The sequence below is a fragment of the Natrix helvetica genome (assembly GCF_964273705.1).
Source record: "Natrix helvetica genome assembly, chromosome: 3".
In the NCBI taxonomy this organism is placed as follows: Eukaryota; Metazoa; Chordata; class Lepidosauria; order Squamata; family Natricidae; genus Natrix; species Natrix helvetica.
In genome coordinates this window covers 31,465,051-31,491,319 of record NC_138549.1, presented here as the reverse complement: position 1 = coordinate 31,491,319, position 26,269 = coordinate 31,465,051, and the positions used below count along the sequence as shown (strand labels likewise).

The window sequence follows — 26,269 nt, the reverse complement described above, 5'->3', positions numbered from 1 at the left end:
GACCGTCCCTGAAGCCTTCGGAACGCTTAAAACCACCGTCCCAGCAAACCGGAAGTTCCGGGTTGCTTGGAAGGTCGTTTTAAGTGCTCCGAAGGCTTCAGGGACCGTCTGAGGCTTCCCTGATGCCTTCGGAGCGCTTAAAACGACCCTCTGAGCAACCCGGAAGTCACTTCCGGTTTACTCGGAGGGTGGTTTTAAGCGCTCCGAAGGCTTCAGGGAAGCCTCCGGACAGTCCCTGAAGCCTCCGGAGGGCCTCCGGGGGGTCGAGGGAGGCTCTTTTCGCCCTCCCCAGGCTCCTATAAAGCCTGGGAAGGGCAAAAAAAATGTAAAAATGGGGGGGTTCCACGCATTGTGCGTGCATGCACACTGGGGGGGGGGTCGCGCGTTGCATTATGGGTGCAGTACACCCGTACTCGACCCCCCTGCGCTCCCCCCACTTGTGGCACAAGAGCCAAAAAAGGTTCGCCATCACTGCTCTAGTGCCTCTTAACTGAAATGTGTAGTTTTTGATGAATATCAGCTATATTATAGTTTGACCATGATTTCTGTAGTAGAGAGCTTCCCGGCCTTTAAAGATTTCTCAAGACTGCTCGTTTTATAAGAAGAGCACAATTTCTGACAAGGCTGAGTACATTTTTATGTAAAACTGCTGTGGACTTTTTAACAATAGGTTTATGATCAAAAGGGCACAAGGCAGGAAAAGATTTGGCATGAAGAACTTCAAGAAGAGGTGGTTTCGGCTCAGCAACCATGAATTTACCTATCAGAAAAACAAAGGTACTGATGTTTTTGTTTCCCTTTTAATTTCAACACCAATGCACTATTTTCCAGGAGAAAATTCATCAAAAAACCCAAACCCACAAATGCTGATTAATAATTTAAGTGCTACAGAATAATGCACTTTTAACCTGAACACATACAATACAATACAATACAATACAATACAATACAATACAATACAATACAATACAATACAATAGTAGAGTTGGAAGGGACCTTGGAGGTCTTCTAGTCCAACCCCCTGCCTAGGCAGGAAACCCTATACCGTTTCAGACAAATAGCGATCCAACATCTTCTTAAAGATTTCCAGTGTTGGGGCATTCACAACTTCTGGAGGCAAGCTGTTCCACTGATTAATTGTTCTAACTCTCAGGAAATTTCTCCTCAGTTCTAAGTTGCTTCTCTCCTTGATTAGTTTCCACCCATTGCTTCTTGTTCTACCCTCAGGTGCCTTGGAGAATAGTTTGACTCCCTCTTCTTTGTGGCAACCCCTGAGATATTGGAACACTGCTATCATGTCTCCCCTAGTCCTTCTTTCTCTTAAGCTAAACATACCCAGTTCCTGCAACCGTTCTTCATATGTTTTAGTCTCTAGTCCCCTAATCATCTTTGTTGCTCTTCTCTGCACTCTTTCTAGAGTCTCCACATCTTTTTTACATCGTGGTGACCAGAATACATATATTTGTATATACAGGGAGTTTTGAAATATTATTTTCTTGTAATTATCCTCCATTTAGGTGATCATCCATTGTGTAGCATTCCAATTGAAAACATTCTGGCTGTAGAAAAGTTGGAAGAAGAATCCTTCAAAATGAAAAATGTAAGTACTTCTCCTTCTTAACTATTAAGCACCAGAGGTGGCTGGTGGGGGGTTGCAGGGGTTCGGGAGAACCTCTAGCTAAAATTCTGGGCAGTTCAGAGAACCCCCAAATCCCACTCCTGGTTGGCCTCGCCCACTCTGCTCTTCCCAGGAATCCCCACACGGCCCATTTTAGATGCAGCTAAGTGCAAGACAGGTACAGAGGCTTGGGGAAGGCGAAAAACGGGGCTACCAGAAGTTTAGGAAGGGCCTCCGGAGTCTGGGGAGGCCATTTTCGCCCCCCTGAAGGCTCAAGGAAAGCCTCCGGAGCCTGGGGAGGGAAAAAATACCCTCACTGTGGTACAGAAGGCCAACTAGGCCATGCCCACCATGGCCATCCTCACCCAGCAACCAGGCAGAGAACCCATTGCTAAAATTTTTGAAGCCCACCCCATAGTACAACCCCTACCATACACTTGTTTCTTGGAGGAACCAGTTTGGTCTAGTGGTTAAGGCACCATGGTAGAAACTGGGAGACTATGAGTTCAAATCCCATCTTAGCCATGAATGACTTCGATCAGTCACTGTTTCTCAGACCAGTCTACTTGTGTGTATGTGTATGTGTATCTTGTAAATATACTTTATAATCTGCTAATTGCTACACAATTCATATCAAAGGATGCAAGACCATTGTGTGAGTGAGAACTAGCCATTAAGCAACCCAATGATAAAAATACATATCCCTAAGTGTTTTTTTCCCTAAAACATTACATTTTAAGTATTGTTCCCTGTTAATAATCAGTTGTTTTTGTCTCTCTCTCTTTAAGATGTTCCAAGTGATTCAGCCTGAAAGAGTGCTCTATATTCAGGCCAATAATTGTGTTGAGGCCAAGGACTGGATTGATATCCTCACCAAAGTTAGCCAGTGTAACAAGAAACGGCTGACTGTCTACCATCCTTCTGCATATCTAAATGGGCACTGGCTGTGCTGCAAATCTATAGCAGATAATGCTCCTGGTTGTACTCCTTGCACTGGGTAAGGACACTTCCTGCTTTAAATTTTGCTTTAAGTATTTGATGCTAAGACGTATTCCTGTGGATGACGAAAGAGGGAGATCTGATGCTCTGGATAAACAGGCAGGTCTGACAACATGAATTAAACACTCCCTAGTTTTTCCTCTCTATCTGGTTTTCCTTCTAGAAGCCTAGTAACTTTTTCAATATGATACAGGCTTAGAAGATGCATCCTTCCGTGTTTCAATATTAATTTTTAATCCATTCTTCTCTTTTCAAATTGTAAATTTCACAAACTGTTTTTATGTTTTAATATTTTTTTACTTGTATACTGTCCAGAATCCCCTCTGTGAGGGAGATGGGCAGTTTCAAAAATTTGTTGGATGATGAAGGATGGATGCATAGATATGATAGATGGATGGATATGGATGGATATGGATATGGATATGGGTGGGTGGATGGATGGATGGATAGATGGATAGATTAGATTAGATCAGGGGTAGTCAACCTTTTTATACCTACCGCCCACTTTTGTATCTCTGTTAGTAGTAAAATTTTCTAACCGCCCACCGGTTCCACAGTAATGGTGACTTATAAAGTAGGGAAGTAACTTTACTTTATAGAATTTATAAAGCAGAGTTACAGCAAACCCCTACCAGCCACCATGAAAGCTGGAACACCCACTAGTAGGCGGTAGGGACCAAGTTGACTACCACTGAATTAGATAGATAGATAGATAGACAGACAGACAGACAGACAGACAGACAGACAGACAGACAGACAGACAGACGATGATAGATAGATAGATAGATAGATAGATAGATAGATAGATAGATAGATAGATAATTTGGTTTTCATTGCCAGGTGAAGATTTTGCTTTTTACTCACGCATTTAATAATCTCAGCCTGGTTGGCTGAAATACACTGCAGGCAGTAGAATGCTTTCTTTCCTTTATGCAAATATTATGGTTCTTGTATGGAATGTCTCCTCTTTCCATTATTTTGTTCCTTAGAATTTGTTTGTCTCATACATCAGTATATTAACAGTTTATTAAAATGTGTTATCTATCTGTAATGAAAATGATTTTATTGTGGAATCTTGTTCTCTTCATCAAAACCCATTTCAACCCATAAATGAAATACAGTGTTTCAAAAATTTCCTGACAATATTTAAATGACTGTGTAGGGGTCTACCAGCAAATATACAATTAGACATCGATGGGGATAGAGAAACAGAACGCATCTACTCCCTATTCAACCTATATATGACCAAACTGGAGAAAATGCAAGGTGGGTATGAAAATGAGTTATTGTTTTGTTTATAGAACTCGTTTTATATAAAAAATTAATTTTAAGAGACTTCTTGAAAAACAGTGGAGTTGTCTTCCATTTCTGAGCCTTTTCTCTCTTTCTCTTTATTCTCCAATTCTGAGTAAGTCACTTTATTTACAAAATGGGGAAATTTATTTATTTATTTATTTATTTATTTGGATTTATAAACCGCCCCCTCTCCCAAAAAGGGACTCGGGGCGGTGTACAGTCAATGAAACACAGATAAAATACATAAATAACAATATAAATAATATATAAACAATTAAATACTTGAGCATTTGAGTGGAGGAGGTGAGACTGTACAAAGAAATAAATATAGTATAAAAGCCCTAAAACATCCCAATTAAAATACCCAAACCCAATTAAAATATATCCCCGGGAGGTAAGACTAAGAGTGTGCCAGGCCAGCTAATTGAAACAGGTGAGTCTTTAGTTTTTGACGGAAGGAACGGAGGTCAGTGGTGGTTCTGATGTCGGGGGGGAGGTCATTCCAGAGGGTTGGGCCCATCACAGAGAAGGACCTACTCCTAGGTGTCGCCCGCTGGCATTGCCTGGTGGACGGCACCAGGAGGAGTCCCTCCCTGTGAGAGCGGATTGGTCATAGGGACGTGTGTGGTAGGATGCGATCCTGCAGATAACTAGGTCCTATGCCATGGAGCGCTTTAAAGATGGTAATCAATACCTTGAAACGCACCCGAAAGGCCACAGGCAGCCAGTGCAGTTCGCGCAGGAGGGGTGTTACGCGGGAGTATCGTGCAACACATAGTTTTCCATCTAAGCCACCTACAAAACAGTTTTCTCCTATCTGATGGCCTCAAAATGTGTGGGACTTGAACTCCCAGAATACCTACAAGAGGAGAGCAGGTTGAGGAAGGCTGATATAGACTGCAGGAATTCATATTAATGGCCATCAGCTTAGAAAGCTTTAAAAGCAGAGAAATATATAATGTATTGTGTATGTCTTATAACAATATCATAAAAAAGGACAAATATCTTGTAAAATAAATATTTAGCTAATATCAGTAATGGAAGGTAACTTGCTACTGTCAATAAAAACCTCATTAGCAGACTCTTTATGAATACTGTTATCTCCATGCCCAGCTTGGAAGCTTTTAATGTTGACTCCCTCTGGATTGTCAAATGAAAACCTGATCTTACAGGGTTTCTTTATATGGTCAAACTACTCTGATGTATTATCTTTTATTCAATTTTATTCTTAAGATTGTCTTGTCATTCCCAGGATACAGCATTAACTGAATCCTGATCATGTGTAATCCTTATTAGCCTCACAAGTTATCAATCTTTCTTTTTGAAATCTCTTTTGACAGAGGCTTGTGGCAGCAAATCAGTGTATGATGGGCCAGAGCAAGAAGAATATTCAACTTTTGTCATTGATGATCCTCAAGAGACCTATAAGACACTAAGACAGATTATAGCAAATATTAAAACCTTAGAACAGGAACATGCCCAGTATAAGAGGGATAAGTTCAAGAAGACAAAATACGGAAGCCAGTAAGTGTGGGATGATTTCAAGCACTATTGAAACAGCAGTTGGCTCCCTGTTGAAACAAGGAATGTTGGTTACGTTTCAGTTTGTTAATGGCCTGCAATGGTTAGATTTGTTGCCTTTGTTGAGTTGTTGCTCATAAAGTGCAGCAAGAGACAAATAAGGTGGTCTGGTACACCCATCTCTTTAAGAACTTGCCACAATTTGTTGTGATCCGCACAATCAAAGGCTTTAGCATAGTCGATGAAGCAGAAGTAGATGTTTTTCTGAAACTCTCTAGCATTTACATGACATGACATGACATGACATTACATTGTTAGGGTGATCTTATTTTCGGGGAAACACAGTATTCTCTTCTATTGGTAGTTCCAGGCATGGCTGGCAAAGATTCCTACCTGAAATCCTGAAAACCACCACCACCCCTGTCAAAGTAAATATCCATAGCAATACTGCAATAAAAACCACACTCTTGGGCAATCCCCCCCTTTCTCTTGCAATACTTCATGATATTTACAGAGGAAACTAGACAAACAGTGAAATAGCAGGCTATTTTGTTCTGGAGAAGGTTGCCAAATACCAGAAGATGCTGGCATTTTATTTACAGCATATTCAGTTAGATGGATTAATGGCCTGTTTCTTCTGCCACATTAACCGAGAAAAGTAAATTGTAATTTCAACACAAAGCTATTCATTTCACTCATTCACTACAAGAACAGCCACTGTCGTTTTCTAACATAGTCTTTCTATCAACATATTTCTTTAATGTAATAAGGCATCTCCTATGCAGGCAAATCACATACTCTGTCTTTTCTCATTCTTCCTTTACAGCCTAATTTTGCCTAATCTTAATTCAGACAATCATGTAATTACTCCCTAAATCTCTGCGATTTCAACCTATACAATCTATGTCAGTTACAAAGATGTCTATGTATATTTCATGGGTTTCCATTATGCATTTTTATATCTTTAAATCATCATATAAAATTATGTACTGTATAGGCATGTCCATCTCACAATAATATCCTACCATTCGTACCAAAATTTTCAAGTAATATATTTTTGTGGAGGATTTTTCTTTTTAATCTGAAAATGAAGAATAAACATGTCGATCTTTCTTTTCATCTTTTTCCTCTTTCTTTTCACTTTCTAGGGAACACCCCATTGGTGACAAGAGCTTTCAAAGTTACATAAGGCAACAGTCAGAAATCTCAGCTCATTCCATTTGAAGTTTGAAGAAAGTTATTAGATGGTGTAGCTGAAGGACTGAAGAAAGAGAAAAGCCACCTGTAGCAAGATGTACATATCAAATGTCAAGCTTGTTGAGGCTTGTTCAATGTTTTCTCTCTCTCCAAGAACTATTACAATTGTTGCTATGCACTTTATTCATCTGGTGTTAACCAGATCTGGTGTTCCTTAATGAAGGAACTCTGCCTTCTAGGTGGTTTTCATCATATGTGTTGTTCTGCATTTTTAAAAGTGTTGCTCTGGTTTCTTGGAATCTACCGATCAGTTCAATGATCAAAGCCTGTGGACTTCATATTGACAACTTCCACACTCCTTTTACATGGCTGAGAGCCTTTTTCTAGATTTCTAATTTTTGATGGCTGACTAGGGGCTACTTTGCATTATGCCACAGAGCAATTAGGAAAAGCTTTGCAGCATTTGCTTTTTATTGAAGCAAAGCCCAGTTGGTTATAGATGTAATTTCCCCTCACTGGAGCTTGCCTTGACCCTAAGAAGACTGAACAACAGGGTATTTTGTTAGCATTAGCAGCATATTATTGGTTTAAGAAGAACTGGCTTCTAAAAAGAAAGTCTACTATTTAATGGTACTCCCTGGAATTTTTTGATACAAAATTGTTTCCACAAAGGCAATCAATTTCTATTTTTTTCCTATAAACTAAAAATGTTATAAACCTGAATAAATACATATTCAAACAACTTATGTGTACTAAAAGAATGCTCATAGAGTAGTTGCAAAAACAATGGTTTGATTATCAGAATTAATGATTTTCTACTATTTAAGGGCCATTTCAAATGCAATACATTTCTTACATCTGTAATATTTCCATGTAAGAAATGAAATCAACTATAAGCAATTTCTCAATGAGTGAAGCGAGCACACACTTTTTTTTGATGACATTTGATGATAATGATGTCAATGAAATTAGAGATGAAATTAATCAGTAAAAAGTTGACTTAATAAATAGTACTGTAGGTGACCTCACCAGGTTTTTCCTCAGGGAATTTGGAAAGCGAAAAATGGCTATAGTCTCTGATACAAAAACCCATTTCTTCTCCAGCAAGGTTGACTGTAACATACTAAAACATTTCAGCAAGGAATAGAGACAAAAGATTTTTTACAAGATGGTTTGCACAACCTACACAGAAGTATTATTGATGTAGGAAAACATTCCATATGAAACAGACAAGAAGGCAGAGCTATAATGTAATATTAACTCTTCGTGCTCCCTTAAAGTTGCAAGATAAGGTGTTAGCAGCAAGATATCAGTAAAGAGATCTTAACAGAAAGCATATATGAAAGCTTTATACTGAATGTTGCATGAGGCCGAAGTTCCTGTTCTCCTCGCACAACCTGATTGGTATGTATAAGCATATAAACAAGAAGTATTTCAAGAGCTGTGAGATAATGCAGCTTCAAGAATGAAAGATATGTTTAGTTCGGGTTGTTTTCATCGCATTGTCATACAGTTGTACTTCGTTAATATGTTATGAGTAGATGCAGAGCATAAGATATTTTTTTAAAAAAAAATCAAGATGACAACCACACAATCACAATCTTGACCTTTTAACATCTCCTCTCCACAGATTCCCCTCAATAGTTGAAATGGAATGTGCAGCATACCTCATGAATGCAAATAAATATTGTTGGGGGTGTGTGTGTGTTTGATGTGGGTGTGTGTATGTGCGCTATAAAATTATAAAATGGTTTGGACCCAGATCAAGTTAGTTGCACTTTAAGCCCCACTGATAGCTACAACGTTTGTTATGACCATCATAAGCCTTGTATATTTCAGTTAACCTAGATATGCCCAACTCTCTGGATCCAACCCAATATAGCTGATTGGTTATGTCATAGCTTTTCTAAGAGTCTGATTCACTGCATGTTGGGCTTTGGCGAAAGTCAAAGTAACACGACGTATGTTACAGGCTACATGAGGCTACTCTTGGACCACAATAAATGAACATTCAAGTTGACGCAAAGCTTCTTTAGATTCTAATATTAAAAGTGATGTCTGCAAAACCACCCCCACATAGTACAAATCCATACAAAGGAGAGAATGACAAATCAATCTTGCAGCGTCTATTTTGAAGGGTTCTTGTTCTTAGCATTGGGCTACATTAGGAAATACAAGGTGAAAATTTATAGCCTATCAATTGCCAACAGAAGTGCTAGGGAAAAACAGCACCGTGTGCTCTGAACTGCCATTTGAAACTGCCAGTTTTTTTAAAAAAAAATTATTTGTAACTTAATAGTCTTTTGACAAAATACTAATGACCTGCAATGTGCGTTCTATTTGCCAATTAAAAAGTGTTTTATTTCTGAAAAGCATATGTGTATTCATTACAAACTCAATATTGACAAGCTTTTTAAAAGGTGGAAGCTGAATCTTCAGCTAGGTATACACAGTGGCTACAGCAACATTTCATCGAAGAGTTTGCACTGCGAAGGGATATTGGCTTTATCTGTTTGACCAGTCAATTAATCAACAAACAGCCATCAATTCTGATTCACTTTGGAGAAAGCCTGCTTTCATTTTCAAACCATATAGAGTAGCGGAGAAGCAGTATTGCTTTGGCTATCAATGAAATCTAGTGTTAATTGGCCCAGTTATAAACAAAGCAATCCCATTTTTTTAAAAAAAATGTTCAGAAGTAATTCTTTAATAAAATGTTTTTTGTCTTTTAATGACCTCGTAATCCCTTTCATCGGGGTGAAATCGGGGCAACTGAATGGAGCTGTTTACTGGCTGAATGCCCTTCCTGTCGCCAATGCGGAGTTCTCAGCTGATATAGTCTCATTGTGCGCAGAGAGAGAAATATCTGCCTCTTACCTAGGATTGAACTCACAGCCTCCTGATTCTGAGGTGAGAGCTCCACCTCTAGGCCACTGCACCACTCTAATTCTTTAATAATGCAAGGAAGAAAATATGAAATAATATATTTTAAGAATCAGGGGTCATGCTTGTAAATATAGGTACTTCTCAACTTGCAACCAATTTAGCAATCAAAGTTACAAGATACTAAAAAAAGTGACTTATGCCTGGTCCTCGCACTTTTGGCCTTCACAGCATCACCACCGCCACATGAGAAAAATTGGGGCACTTGGCAACTGTCATGTATTTACAACAGTTACAACATCCTGGGTCATGCTTGTAAATATAGGTACTTTTCAACTTGCAACCAATTTAGCAATCAAAGTTACAAGATACTAAAAAAAGTGACTTATGACTGGTCCTCGCACTTTTGGCCTTCACAGCATCACCACCGCCACATGAGAAAAATTGGGGAACTTGGCAACTGGCATGTATTTACAATAGTTACAACATCCTGGGTCATGCGATCACCATTTGCAACCTTCCCGGATGGCTCCCGACAAGGAAAGTCGAAGAGGGAAACGGAATTCGCTTAATAACTGCCAGATTCTCATAACTGCTTTGCTTAGCAACAGAAATTCTGGTCCGGTTGTAGTCGTGAGTCAAGGACTATCTGTAATCAAGTAAATAATTGCGTGTTCACCTTCCAGTATCTTCACCCACCCACCCCCTGCGAAGGATTAATACAATAGAAGATTAACTAAATTTAACCTGTGAAACAATTGCAGGCATACAATCAACTAAATTATTTGATAGTCCATTTTTGCTTTGGATAAAAAGAATACAGTATAAAATTACTTGGGTAAGTCTACCTAATTAAAAGGCTTGACCTTATTTAATCCATTGTGAGAGTGTTAAGTGCCTGAAAAATAAGAACGGAATACGAAAATAAAGCGCTATTTCACCTACACATGTTCGTAGCTTAACATCACAGGAGTAATTATGTAAAGAATTTTTTGGAAATGGGAAAGTGTATGTTTCCTTCTCAATCTTTCTGTTGCATTATTTCCAGTTGACTTATCTCCTGAAATGGATTTACTTGCATCTTTTGTTTCGTTTTTGTTTCCTTTTCTCCATTTTTTTCCTAGTATTTCCTCCTTTAAAAAAAGAAAAGGAATATAGTCTTTCTCTATCAGCAGCTGAATTCTGAACGGTGTATTTTGTAGAGTAATGGAAAAGTCAAGGAATTGAATAACAAAGCCCCAAATTATGTAGATAGTTTACATTGTATTTTTAAAAATCAGTAATGGTATTCGAGGTAGCTATCAACAGTGGTGGGTTGCCAATTTTTACTAGCGGTTTGGGTGCACTCTCCCGCATGCAACGCTTCTGCGCATGCGCAGAAATGTCTGAGTGGGTGGGTGGAGCCTCCCACCGCCACTACTACCAGTTCGGCCAATCCGGGCTGAACTGGCAACAACCCACCTCTGGTTAGCAATGATACGTATTTAATTGAATGCTAAAAGTTCTTTGTCATTAAATATGAGTAATACTCATTTCCTGAATCATACCAACTATATTTTTAAAAGCTGCCTCAAATTTTGATATCTAAAGTAAAATCCTAAATTGAGTGCATACCGGATTGAGAAGAATCTTCAAGCTGAGCAATGTTGGTGACTGTGGCAATTGTTTTAGTCTCTTTTGTGATGTCATAGAAACTGCAACAATTCAGTGTGAATAAAAGCCACATGTTTTCAAGGCACATTAAGGAAATACACAACTTAAACAGGACTTCATTATTTTCCATGATCAGTTAACATGAAGAATCAAAAGATGCCAAAGGCTATAACTGTAGCACACAGGAAACGACTCCAAGGTGGGACTTTTGCAACTAAGCTATCCCCAGGCACCCACCGAGTTGCAGAAACCTCTGATCTTCACAGATGTAAGAATGTCAGACTCGGTGGTCATGCACTGAAGCCTGAACTAGCTGGTCTAATTGAAAAGACTTTGCAAAAAGCGGGTAAGAAACTTAGAAATCACATTATTGAACAATATTTGAGAAATAACATTTGTAACAGTTTGTCACAGTTATTTAAACCTTGCCTCTATTAAGCTTTGGTCTTAATGGGGGGAAAAAAGACTTCCTTATCCAGCTAGATATCTTGGAGAGGAGAAAAAAACCTTACATTGTGCTACCATTAGTATAATTAATTGAAAAATTAGTTACAACAAGTATCTATGAAGATTCTTTGTTATCCAGATCATGTTTGTCCCAAAGCACCTTTGGTTTGCAAGATACTGTAGTTCTCTGCCTTTTGCTACAAGAGCCATAACTTCTTACTCATTGCAGACATTATTAATTCTACATATTCTGATATCCGCCCTACAATTTATGGGGAGAAAGACAGTCTTTGGAACAAAATGAGATTCCAGGACTCTATTTACAAATCTAATGTAACTTTTCCTTTTTCTAGAAATTTCAGGTAAAGAAGAAGTACTGAGCACAGAAGAAGATCTTCGCTGGTAAAAAGCATTTCTATGTAACAGTCAGATGGAAGTGTAATTTGGTAATAATATAAGAAGTCTGAATGTGTGGTCCAACATTCTGTTCTTCATTGTGATTTTCCAGATGTTACAATGAAGCAGGGTTTGAAGAGAACAGCTTTCAACACGCTTGAATTCTTTCTCTAATTGTCATGTTGTCAAGTATTTGGGGGTTCTCTTTTAGCTGCTACTATCTACTGTAGCTGTGAATATGTTTACCTAGAATAAATTTGTCTAATCCACCTTACATACATTATATTATTGTCACAATTCTGTGAAAGTGATGTTATCAATCTAATGGCATAAGAATAATATACTTATAACCCTGCCTAAGCTCAGCCAGCTCCATTGGTTATCTAATGAGATTTACAGTAATGTTGTTTGCTTAATTTCAGTTTATTGATTTGTGCTATGCCTATAATTGTTTGCTTTCATTTTAAGGCCCAATTGGTTTAGCCATGGTTACAAAATCATAGCCACCTGACATTGCATAATATTTATTTCATTAAATATAGATCTGCCCACTCCAGCAAACTCTGGATAGCATACAAAATCTAATACCGATGAAAAGGAAACATATATGGAAAAAACCAATCTGGACTAATACAGCATTTGAAACACATAAAGCCCTAATCCACAATTTGCAAACAGCAGTGATTGGATCTAATCAACCAGCTAAGCTGCAGTTTATTTCTTTGGTTTGGTTCAATTTGGCATGTAAATTGAACTTTGTGTGTCGTTTACCAAGCCATGGTTATTATAGCGCAATCATGCAAAATGACCAGTGTTTCAAATACACTCATGGATAGATAGAATGGCTTTCTAACAGGGGCTCAAACCTTTCGATTTTGTTCTAATAATAGAATTACTGAAGGGCAAGTTGAACTCATTGGAACACTTTTGTATAATCAGCCACCGTAATCACCGCATCCTACATTCTTTTGCACCAAAACTGCTTTATTGTGAGTCCTAATGCAATTGTATTCCACCAGAAGGTAGCTCTGCATGGAAATGCCACAAATACTTTATGTACATGACCTTATGTAAAAATATAGAAATGATCTTAAGTATAAATTAAAGTGAAGAAGCCAAAAACATTCTGGAAGGCAATGGCACACACAGTTTCCATACTCTTGCCAAGAAAATGTGATGAATGTGTCCAAGATATTACCAGGGGCAATTGAAGGACCTTACTTGAAGGTCATGTCACCTATTTTTAGAGACAAGGTACTTTTTATAACAAAAAAGAAAATTGTAAAGTAAGAGATAAGAGTACCTTAAAAGTCATGTAAATGCAGTACTATTTTTTTCAGAGAGCACGCAGTCCTATTTATAACAGAACCCGGCATTGCCCGGGTATTTATTTATAGGGGGAAAATTTCTGGACCAAACATAGTTTCTAATGTTGGATTTTTCCCCTTACCAGAGGGAGCCCCCTTGGGGAGTACTGTGAAGCTGTTAACATGGCAACTCCACTGCGCTGCACAATAGAAGCCATTTTACAGCAATACAGTAGAAGCCATTTAAGACACAACAGGCTGTATCTTAACAGAACACACACACCGAGGAATGGTAGGGATATCTTACTCCTACAGTATTTGTTTCCAGAGAGTAAGTCATCTATGTACCAAGGTTAGTTGAAATTGCTTGAGGTGTTCCAGAGTTACACACACACACACATTTTTATAGATAATCTCCCCATTATATTTACACTATATTATATTTAGTGAGATCTCGCCTCTGTTTAGTAGTTCCCATCCATTCTATCACTGAAGTCAGACATTGGTTCAGGGACGTGAACAGTTTCCCCTACTGAGACATTATCACGTCTGAGTATCTACTGCATATGAGTGACAACCAACTTTAAAACCCGTGATGACCATCCCGAGTGGTTTCATAGCTTAAGAGAAAGAAGGACTAGGGGAGACATGATAGCAGTGTTCCAATATCTCAGGGGTTGCCACAAAGAAGAGTGAGTCAAACTATTCTCCAAGGCACCTGAGGACAGAACAAGAAGCAATGGGTGGAAACTAATCAAGGAGAGAAGCAACTTAGAACTGAGGAGAAACTTCCTGACAGTTAGAACAATTAATCAGTGGAACAGCTTGCCTCCAGAAGTTGTGAATGCCCCAACACTGGAAGTCTTTAAGAAGATGTTGGAAGCCATCTGTCTGAAACGGTATAGGGTTTCCTGCCTAGGCAGGGGGTTGGACTAGAAGACCTCCAAGGTCCCTTCCAACTCTACTATTGTATTGTATTGTATTGTATTGTATTGTATTGTATTGTATTGTATTGTATTGTATTGTAAATGTAAAAATAGGAGGACAGAACATGGCACCCAACAGCATAGCTATCAGGTGGGAAGTCCTCCAATGCTACTCCCTAAGGTTCCCTGCCATAAGAGCAATTGCTGTGACACAGTAACCCAAGTGGCCAACTCTTTACCTGGTAGTACTTTTAATGTTGGTGGTTTTGCTGAATCTTATTGCATTGTTCTCCTCCTGTTTGGTTTAATTCTGTTTTAGCTTGAACTGTATAGAATCATAATCATTCACCAGAGGATAACAATAGCCAAGATGGCAGTTATAGCGCTGACCCCTTTTTAGGTCCATCATACAAATTAAAAATATGCAGAGCTAAATATGCGCAGAGCTGCAATTCTCATTTAATTTTTTTTTGCCATCATCCCCTTGTATAAAATTTATTTACTCTTTAGCAATTTCTTAATGAGATTAAGAAAGATGAAATACAAGCTATTGCTCTGAATTCCAATTTATTTTGAGTTGTTCAGTTGAATCCCTATGCAAGGGGATTAAATGTTGCTTTTTCCTCTCCCATCCAGTCTGACAGTGATAAAGAAGAAAGTGTATGAAATTAACAAAGATAAAGAGATCAGCCATGGACAAGCCACATCTGCCGGAGTGGACAGCAGTAAACAAAAGGTTGGACATCAGGGATTTTTAAAAATCACATCTGTGTTAAGCAATATATTGTACTAGGAATGGTATATCCCTTAAATGCATTGTGTGGCTCATTAGTTGTTCATCTGTGTTAGATTTCTAAAGTGACTGGAGTTTTGCAGCTGGGAGTAGAGTTAGCAAAACCAATGCAGCTCCTAAATAAATGGCATTGTCAATCCATCTCCTCACGCTAGTGAAAGAGTGGACAAATCCATGCTGATGTAGATGTAGTACAGCTGGATTTGACATAATGAGTGCAGTACAGTCCCCACTGTTTCACAGAAAAAGGGTGGTTTCAGATGTACATCACTTCAGACTTTTTGATTTGTTCTATTTTTAATTAGATTATGGCTAGACCGTTAGATTTTTGCCTACCCAATGTGGTTTCTGTTCAAGGATCAAGTTCTGTGGGAAAGAGAGGATCTGAAAGTAGAGTCCGGTGGAGCATAACCTCATCACCGAAATGAAATAAATTGCTAAATTGGAAAATGTTTATGTAAAAAGAGTAGGCGACATAGATTACTTTTGCGAGAACATCTGGGTGCACATTACAACACTTCTTTCTCTCTTCCCCCTCCAGGATTCCCAGTCCTGGAGGGCTCAGATGTTGAGAAGATTTGCTAAAATTAATCGTAAACAATGTAGACAATAATTAGAACATTCTGAACAATGACACTCTCTTAATAACTACCCATTCCAAAGTTCCATACTTCCTGCCAACATTTCCTATGCCTATCCTAGCAACACACCATGGTGGCAGGACAAGCAGGGACTCTGACATCCCCAGGGAGGCAGAAGCAAATTATAGACTTCTTGTCTTTTGGCAAAGCTGGCTAGAAATACTAATCAAGCAAACAAAACGATAACAACCAAGCAGAGAAGAAAAAAAGCAGTGTCACAAGCTTGTGGTAGTTTTAGAGAAAACAGTGCTAATAGCTGAGCAGCTTTTTCAGAAAATCTATGTTTAAATGTGAAAGCAGAAACTGAAACAGAAGATGTACTGTATTCTGGAAGATAAAAGCAAAATTTTGCCCTAGCAATGAATTTCACAATATTCTACACACACACAAACAACACACACCCTGCAAATTCATTGTTTTGAAAGATAGGAGATTGAGATGGGAAAAACCAAATCTTCTCAAATTAGTAAATTCATAGAGAAACTCCCTCAATCCAATGGTGTGGCTGGGGAATTCTGGGAGTTGAAGTCCACAAGTCTTAAAGTTACTAAGATTGGACACCCCTGAATTAGACTATTGCACATGTTGGCTGGGGACAGGCGGCTCTTCTGAAGGGCACTAAATTAAGGAAAGCCATCTGTTTCCTTCTGGTTTTTAAATCATCTTGTGGTAAAATAAAATAAAGATAAATTGTTTTCTCCTTTTAATTAGATAGGTTTGGTATAGATAATGGCCCGTAAAAGAGGAAGCCATTTTTACTCAGTATTTTCAATAACATTTAACTGATCTGAACTGATTTAAATAAGAGAGTGAACTGCTAGCAAGAACTCTCATCAACCCCCAGGCCCCTGTTTCTGCCTGCTATTTAAATGGCAATCTAGGTTATATTATTCTAATTGATGTAAGTTACCTTTAAAGATGCAAAACAGCAATGAATTTTTAGAGCAGGAGTGATTTCTTGAGTTGAATTACAGGTAATGCTCACCCATTCGTTGGTCACACAATCAAAGTCCAGATGTTTGGCAACTAACTCGTATTTATAATGGTTGCAGTGTCCCAGGGTTATGTTTTGCAACATCCTGGCAAGCAAGCAAAGTCAATGGGTAAGCCATACTTACTGCACAAACATGTGGCTAACTTAACAACTGCAATGATTTACTTGACAATAGTTGCAGGAATGTTCATAAAATGGGGCAGAACTCACTTACCAACTGTCTTGCTTAGCAACAGAAGTTTTGGGCTCAAATGTGGTCATAAGTCAAGGACTACCTGTATTTACTAATATTGACCACAGTAAGTCACCTAAAACACATCTGGTGATGAATGTTTTTTTTTTCTTTAAAAATTTGGGTGTGGGAATTTTTTTCTGGTATAATAAGCTCAAAGTGATGCCCTCCGTCCAGTGATGTTCAGTTCCAATGCTGCAAAAACAGCTCATTCTCATCAAGGCTGTACATTTGCTCCCATGCTGCTTTTATTTGTTCATACATTCTGAGTAATCATTACTACTTCCACAGTCTGCAGTAGTAATTTCTTCATTTTATCATAAGTCATTTGCAAGATGCACTGGAAGTAGTTGTTAAGACAGCTTTCTCTGAATGTGCAGAGCTGAGATACACCATGGCATAATCACATTGTTTTTAGTTTGCTCAGAGCATCAATGACAGGGATTACGAGGATTTATTGGAAAGATAACTTGAAATAGATTAGCCTATTTCTAATTTCCCCCAGTATCGAACAGCCTAATTGTACAGCCATATGGCAATAGGTTTAAAAAGTGTATTCCAGCCTTTTCTCTTAGTCTTAACATGGTCAACAAAAACTATATAGATACCTGAGTTTTACATAATTCTTTGATATTGCTTTGCTTTACAATGAAACAATGACGTTATAAAGAAAACAACTGCTTTTCCTTATGAAAAATATCTCTTACGTTTTCATTAAGGTAAAGGTTCCCCTTGCACATATATATATAGATGTTCCTGACTCTAGGGGCAGTGCTCATCTCCGTTTCAAAGCCAAAGAGCCAGTGCTGTCTGAAGATGTCTCCGTGGTCATGTGGCCAGCATGACTAAACGGCGAAGGTGCGCGGAACACTGTTACCTTCCCACCAAAGGTGGTTTCTATTTTTCTACTTGCATTTTTACATGCTTTCGAACTGCCAGGTTGGCAGAAGCTGGGACAAGTAACGTGAGGTCATTCTGTTACGTGGTGCTAGGGATTTGAACCGCCGAATTGCTCACTTTTCTGATCGACAAGCTCATCGTCTTAGTCACTGAGCCACTGCATCCACTTTTTCATTAGACCCCTCTATATTTAAGATGTAATTCCACCCATAGATGCTTTTCAACTATATTGCATTTTCTTTTATCTTAGCTATTACAGAAAGACTTGTCATCATTTGTGGAAATTGACCTGAGAGATAGAATTGAAGAAGTAAGTCAGAGAAACAGATTTTTAACTTGTTATACATATGATCTTGGTACAAAGACATGGAAAGACGTATTCTAGTTCTTCTACCAAATATGTTAAATTTATTAAAGTCATTGGATATTTATTTTAAAAAGTGATACACATCTTCGGGCATCTGATTGTTGTATTGAAGCCAAGAGTCAAGATGGAAAATCACCTTCCGCCTCGTAGACCTCTCTGCTAGGAACCCAGTCCAAAAGGAAGTGGGGCTGGAACTACACGTGTATTTTGAATAGAATTAGAATTTTAGAATTAGAATTCACATTTTTAAATATTTGTCCCTAATCTCTCTTTGCAGTAGAAAAAACATTAATACCCAATAAATAAAGTGGAATGGTTTTTAAAATCCTTTATAAAATAACCATTATAAAATGTTATGCTAAAGCAGTGGTTCTCAACCTTCCTAATGCCGCGACCCTTTAATACAGTTCCTCATGTTGTGGTGACCCCCAACCATAAACATTTTTTCATTGATACTCTATAACTGTACTTTTGCTATTGTTATGAATCGTAATGTAGATATTGATATTGGAAGACTGCTATCATATCACCCTTAAGTCCTTCTTTTCATTCAACCAGACATACCCAGTTCCAGCAACTGTTCTTCATATGTTTGAGCTTCCAGTCCCCTAATCCTCTTGGTTGCTCTTCTTTGCACTTTTTCTAAACTAGAGTCTCCACATCTTTTTTATAGAGGCAGCCAACATCTTGTCTGCTCCTAAATTTTGGGTCTGAAAAGAATCATATCCTGGAGGCTGGACAACCTCGGCTGCTATACAGTCACACACACACATACACAGAGACACACAGTGGCTTTATTCCCACAGCCTCCTTAACTAAGTTGCCTGTAGCTGCATTCACAAACTTGCTTACCCTGCCTGGATGGATCTTCAATCTGGTTTGGGGTTGTTTGCAGGAGTGCCTTTAACCTTGGTGGTGGTGGTAAGCTTAACCTTAATTTATTGGGCAAACGTTGTGCATTGTTTATTTTTTATTTTTTTAAAAAAAGTTTTTTATTTTCTCTTTCAAGTTCATTCACAAATATACACTTTTATAATTATCATTAATTATATCATTATCATTAATCATTTATTGTTATTTTCTTACAAATATATAGAATACAGTTTGGGTCACTTTCTTGCCACCCCATTTTATTTTGCAACAACCTTGCTCCTTCTATCTTCTCTACTTCCCTTCTCTGCCTTCTTCTTTCCTCTTCTCCTTCCTCCCTTCTCCTTCCCCTCTCTTTCCTTCCCTCCTCCTCTTCTCCTCCCTCTTACCCTCTCTCCTACTCTTAATTCCCCTCCCTTACTTCCTCTGCTTTTACCCTTTCTTCTTTTCTTCCTCCTCCTTCCTCCCTCCTCCTTCCCCTCTTTCCTCCCCTCCTCTTCTCTTCTCCTCCTTCTTACCCTCTCTCCTACTCTTATTTCCCCTCCTTTGCTTCCCCTGCTTTACCCTTTCTTCCTTTCCCTCCTCCTCCTTCCTCCCTTCTTCCCCTCTCTTTCCTCCCCCCTCCTCTCTTCTCCTCCCTCTTACCCTCTCTCCTTCTCTTGATTACCCTTCTTTACTCCCTCTGCTTTACCCTTTCTTCCTTTCCCTCCTCATCTTTCCTCCTTTCCATTGTTGCCCTTGCTTATTTACTTTCTCTGATGGGTTCTCGGGGTGGCATTTCAGGAAACCCAACTTTATATTTTCATACATATCATTTTCTCTGCTACATTTTATTTCTAATAACAATTCCACTTGTATCATTTTTTAAATTGTTATCTTGCATTGCATTATTTTTTTTTTGCTCTTTTCCTTTGTGCATGGTTTATGGTGCTTTTAGCAAGCAGATTTTCATTGTGTGAATGGGGCCAATTCGGGCTCCTGAGCTTGGCTCTTGATGACAGGTCTGGTTGTGAATTTAGACATAGTTAAAAGTACCTGGCAGCGGCGGGGAAAACATAGCCGCACATACGGCCTACACAATTACAGCCCAGAGCAGGACCTAAGCCCCTTCCTCTCTCGCAGGAACACTTTCCCTCCATTACGAAGTCTCTGAGGCTAATTGTATGGGGTGTGCGCGTGCACCCATGTTTTTTACGGCGTGGAGCCGTGGTGACGCTCTGCACGGCCACTATGGAGCCCATCCGCGGGGACTTCAAGGAACGCGAGGTGGAGTCTAAATTTTAGAGTTGCGCTGGTCGCTGCGACCCCTGTGAAACGGTCGTTCGACCCCACAGGTTGAGAACCACTGTGCTAAAGGTATAGTTATTTCCTTGTGTTTTACAATAGGCAATGTGAGCAGTATGACTCTCCATTTTTAGACCAAATTTATTTTTAGTCATGTAGATCATAGGAAGTTTATTAAATCACAGCTCCACTGGCATTTATAAATAGTAATATATTAAACCGCTTGAGTTCTGTACTGCGTGTTGTTTTTTCTTTTTGATTGAGGAATAATTAGAATATCTACCTTTTAGGAAGAACATTTGCTTCTTCTCCTCATGTAAAAGTTAAAAGAGGAGTACTTTTTCATCACATTTATCCTATGGAAGATATATAACTGAATCCGTACCACCGGGAGGGTTTTCTTCCACTTTGAGAGAGTTTTGGATATTGCTTTAACAACTGTAGCAGAAGTGAGGTTGTAAACCTGTCACACTTACACGATAATGACCCCACACCAGAAGTGGCATTCAGCAGGTTCTGACCAGTTCTGGAGAACCGGTAGCAGAAATTTTGAGTAGTTTGGAAAACCGGTATATACCACCTCTGACTGGCCCCTCCTCCATCTATTCTCTACCTCCCAAGTCCCAGCTGATTGGGAGGGAATGGGGATTTTGCAGTATCCTTCCCCTGGAGTGGGGAGGGAATTTACAGTATCCTTCCCCTGGAGTGGGGAGGGAATGGGGATTTTACAGTATCCTTCCCCTGGAGTGGGGAGGGAATGGGGATTTTACAGTATCCTTCCCCTGGAGTGGGGAGGGAATGGGGATTTTACAGTATCCTTCCCCTGGAGTGGGGAGGGAATGGGGATTTTACAGTATCCTTCCCCTGGAGTGGGGAAGGAATGGAGATTTTACAGTATCCTTCCCCTGGAGTGGGGAGGGAATGGAGATTTTACAGTATCCTTCCCCTGGAGTGGGGAGGGAATGGAGATTTTACAGTATCCTTCCCCTGGAGTGGGGAGGGAATGGAGATTTTACAGTATCCTTCCCCTGGAGTGGGGAGGGAATGGAGATTTTACAGTATCCTTCCCCTGGAGTGGGGAGGGAATGGAGATTTTACAGTATCCTTCCCCTGGAGTGGGGAAGGAATGGAGATTTTACAGTATTCTTCCCCTGGAGTGGGGAGGGAATGGGGATTTTACAGTATCCTTCCCCTGGAGTGGGGAGGGAATGGAGATTTTGCAGTATCCTTCCCCTGGAGTGGGGAGGGAATGTAGATTTTACAGTATCCTTCCACTGGAGTGGGGAGGGATTGGGGATTTTACAGTATCCTTCCCCTGGAGTGGGGAGGGAATGGGGATTTTACAGTATCCTTCCCCTGGAGTGGGGAGGGAATGGGGATTTTACAGTATCCTTCCACTGGAGTGGGGAGGGATTGGGGATTTTACAGTATCCTTCCCCTGGAGTGGGGAAGGAATGGAGATTTTACAGTATTCTTCCCCTGGAGTGGGGAGGGAATGGGGATTTTACAGTATCCTTCCCCTGGAGTGGGGAGGGAATGGAGATTTTGCAGTATCCTTCCCCTGGAGTGGGGAGGGAATGGAGATTTTACAGTATCCTTCCCCTGGAGTGGGGAGGGATTGGGGATTTTACAGTATTCTTCCCCTGGAGTGGGGAGGGAATGGGGATTTTACAGTATCCTTCCCCTGGAGTGGGGAGGGAATGGAGATTTTGCAGTATCCTTCCCCTGGAGTGGGGAGGGAATGTAGATTTTACAGTATCCTTCCACTGGAGTGGGGAGGGATTGGGGATTTTACAGTATCCTTCCCCTGGAGTGGGGAGGGAATGGGGATTTTACAGTATCCTTCCCCTGGAGTGGGGAGGGAATGGAGATCCTTCCCCTGTCATGCCCATCAAGCCCGCACACCAAGCCATGCCACACCTACCAAGCCATGCCCACAGAACTGGTAGTAAAAAAAATTGAATCCCAACACTGCCCCACACCACTTAGTAACTGAATTGCCTGTCCCAAAATGACCATTAAGTGAAAACTGCCCAGCTCCATTACTTACTGATCAGATCTGCTTAATAAGTTAGTTAAGTTCCCTTTTCTTCCTGAAGAGTTTTGGGGTATCCGGGGCAGGAAAATAATAAAAAAAAGTCAAGATGGTAGTCAGAGCCCCATGTCTAAAGGGAAGTTGCACATGAAAAAAGGGCTCAATTGTATGGTTGTAACTATCATCTTGACATTCTTTAACCACAGTCATCCAGCTTCAGATACCTTTATACATATTAACAGTATAACATGCTCTAATGGCTTTTTTTTTTTTTGATAAAGTGAATCTTAAAGCTAAAAATCAAATTGCATTCCCTTTACCTTTAATGTCATCAATGACTCTGCACATATAGAATAGAATAGAATAGAATAGAATAGAATAGAATAGAATAGAATAGAATAGAATAGAATAGAATAGAATAGAATAGAATTCTTTATTGGCCAAGTGTGATTGGGCACAAAAGGAATTTGTCTTTGGTGCATATGCTCTCAGGGTACATAAAAAGACAAGATACATTCGTCAAGAATCTTAAGGTACAACACTTAATGGTAGTCATAGGGTACAAATAAGCAATCAGGAAACAATCAATATCAATATAAATTGTAAGCATACAAGCAACAAAGTTACAGTCCTGCAGTCATAAGTGGGAGGAGATGGGTGATAGGAACGATGAGAAGACTAATAGTAATGCAGCCTTAGTGAATAGTTTGACAGTGGTGAGGGAATTATTTGTTTAGCAGAGTGATGGCGTTCGGGGGGAAACTGTTCTTGTGTCTAGTTGTCTTGGTGTGCAGTGCTCTATAGTGTCATTTTGAGTTGAAACAATTTATGTCCAGGATGTGAGGGCTCTGTAAATATTTTCACACCCTCTTTTTGACTCATGCAGTGTACAGTCCTACAGGTATAAATATTACAATGCTGCCAGGCAGAACTGAAAGCACTTTTCCATAACCTGCACCAAGACCTATCTTAAACACCCTGTTTGTACCAAACTAGCAATGCAATAAAGCATGTTTTATATTTTTAAACAGGAATATTTTTTACTGAAGTCACCTGATATGCACTGTGTATGACCTGAAGCAAATATTTTGAACAGGAAAGTTCCCAGAAAAAAAACTTGACTGTCATACTTGATTAGCCTGAAGTCTTTTAACAAAGAAATGACTATTTGTTCTCGTTTCTCTAACTTAGAAAACAGAAGATATTTTGGCAGAGGACAAGCAATGTGAAAAGGAAGAAGAACCTTCCAAAACTCTGTATGCTTCTCTCTATTTTTTCCTCTGTCTTCGGCGAAAAACATTTTATGAAAAGCCACCACAAAAGTTAATTGCTGTGCAGAAACAGAGGCAGGCCCAGTGAAATTAAAGTCAGGCAGACTATAACATCTCAAAGAGTAAGATCTAAACACATGAAGGGCTTTCTCTTTCCTGAGGAGTCACTAGAAGGTGACTTCAGAACTCCAAACAATCACTCTTTGCTCCCATCTAATGGTTCCCAAGATTTTCCAATGCAGACATGGTAGCCTTATTTTCCTGAAACCTGCATATTGGCCTTATCTGATTTTCTGGTATGAGAACTCCAGGAAGATATTTCATGGGTAGAAGTAGGAGAGTCCCCATGTCATCAGCCTTACTTTCTTCTTGATTCATTTTCTTGGCACACTTATAACGCTGCCCAACTCATTCCATAGAATTTTTGGAACATTACAACACAAGGAACATTAGCAAAAAAAGGTAACCATTAATCTTTTAAAATGAAATCCTTCTTCACAATGATGTCTTTTCTACAGCTATGGTGGAAAGTGTACTGTTGATACCTTTATTTTTAACTAGCCGATAACCTGGCGTTGCCCAGGTATTTATTTATAGGGGGGAAATGTCCGGACCAACCTTAATTTCCAATGTTGAATTTTCCCCCTTACCAGAGGGAGCCCCCTTGTGGAGTACTATGAATCCGTTACCATGGCAACTCCACTTTGCTAAACGGTAGAAGCCATTTTACGGCAGTACAGTAGAAACCATTTAAGACACAACAGGCTATGTCTTAACAGAATACACACCCCAAGGGGTATTAGGGGTGTCTTACCCTCACAGTATTCATCTGTGTACCAAGTTTGGTTGAAATTGCTTGAGGCATTCCATAATTACGCAGGAACATACACGTACAAAGCCATTTTTACATATATAGATTAGAATCTGTTAGCATTGAGGGGGGTAGATAAATTGCATAAAAGGAAAGGAGAAAGTGGATAGACATCAAAGGGTAATATTTGGCAATATTGGAATGATGTCATAATAATCCTGGCAGTCCTGATTTATTTGATTTCCTTTGAGCTTTTCGCTCAGGCAGCTGGACTTTTATATAATATACACATAGAAAAATGGTAACTTCATTTAAGGAAATTTCTGTAGAGCCCGTGCCTCAAAATTAGTCACAGGGTGTAATGCGGTAATATTTTGCTTTTGCAGGCCTCAAAGCAGCTGGCTGTGCTGTTTTCCTTTCTGGATGAAGCAGAAGAAAAAAAGGGAAAAACAAGAGTAGCTACAAATCGGTTAATATTCTTTCTTGGATGGATGGGGCTCTGGGAGGTGGGACGGGGAAAGACAAGAAAGTTTTTCATCAACGTTCATGCTTATTTCTGGTCACAGACCTCAAACAGCCATCCTCAACTGTAACATCAAATCATCATTTAATGTACGAATAAGTAAGTCACAAGTATCCACATTTATCAAGTGGGGACAATGACCTAAATAACACAAGATTTCCTGTGTTGGGGTGCTCATCCCGAGGCTGATTGTCTCATAGTACTTTGGGCATTGATCGCTTGATCATGGCAATATTTTCTTTTAAACTAGTGTGTCGCTTGTGTCCAGGGGTGGTTTCCTGCCAGTTCTAACCTCTTCTATAGAAGAGGTTCCACAAATCTACAGGGCTGTTTAGAACCGGTTCCAGCTCCCTCCCCCCGCCCGTCTGCACATCATCAAGATGAAGAGCAAGAAGAGGAATTCTGGCAGTTGAAGGCCACAAGTCTTAAAGCTGTCAAGTTTGAGCACCCCTGGGGGTTTTTTTTCTAAAGGATTAGGGGTGCAAGGGTCCTGTAACTTGGCAGCTTTAAGACTTGCGTGCTTCAATGCCAGAGTTTCTGAGCCAACATTTTGGTTGCTAAGCAAGAGCGTTGTTAAGTGAGTTTCACCACATATTACAAGTTGGCCACAGCCATCCAGTCACACGACGGCCAAGCCACTCCCACTCGGTCACATGGCTGACAAGCCACTCCCACCCAGTCACATGGCCGGCAAACCACTCCCACAAAGCAGGCCACACCTACAGAAGAGGTTCTAAAAATTTTTTGAAACCCACCACTGCTTGTGTCTATCCTGGGATAGGATAGCAGGTGTGAGATCAATGACAAAGGAAAGTGTGTCAGACCATTGTTAACATTTACTACCCACCTCTCACAGGTTAATAAAAAGGATATGATTATATTGGTTGGAAGAAGGACATGGTGACTACACTTAGCAACACTCTCTATGCCACCAAATATATTTGCCCATTACAGGTAGTCCTCAACTGACGTCCACAATTGATCACAAACTTTCTGTTGCTAAGTGAGACAGAAGCATTAAGTGAGTTTTGATTGATTTTACCACCTTTCTTACCACAGTGGTTAAGTTTAAACTGGCTTCCCCGTTGATTTTGCTTGTTCAGGAGTTCTCAAAAGGTGATCATACGACCTCAGGAGATTGCAACCGTCTTAAATACCAGTCAGTTGCCAAAAGTGTCTGAATTTTGATCACGTACTGCAGTGGTTGTGTATAAAATGGTCATATAAGCCGCTTTTTTTGAGTGCTGTCAAATGGTCCCCAAATGAATTGTTATAAGTCGATGACTATCTGTATTGGGCTGGCTT

At 39.6% G+C, this 26,269-nt stretch overlaps 1 protein-coding gene across 2 annotated transcripts in view; it reads left to right on the top strand.

Moving 5' to 3' along the window:
* Nucleotides 1–8,997, top strand: part of RASA3 (RAS p21 protein activator 3) — a 171,364-nt gene extending 162,367 nt beyond the window's left edge. For both annotated transcript variants that reach the window (XM_081947953.1, XM_081947952.1), the window contains exons 19-24: nt 671–777; nt 1,518–1,600; nt 2,407–2,615; nt 3,780–3,883; nt 5,254–5,437; nt 6,583–8,997. In XM_081947953.1, the coding sequence (XP_081804079.1) occupies nt 671–777; nt 1,518–1,600; nt 2,407–2,615; nt 3,780–3,883; nt 5,254–5,437; nt 6,583–6,658 (763 nt within the window). In that variant the 3' untranslated portion in view covers nt 6,659–8,997. The remainder of the gene's footprint in view (nt 1–670; nt 778–1,517; nt 1,601–2,406; nt 2,616–3,779; nt 3,884–5,253; nt 5,438–6,582) is intronic.
* The last annotated feature ends 17,272 nt before the right edge of the window (nt 8,998–26,269 follow it).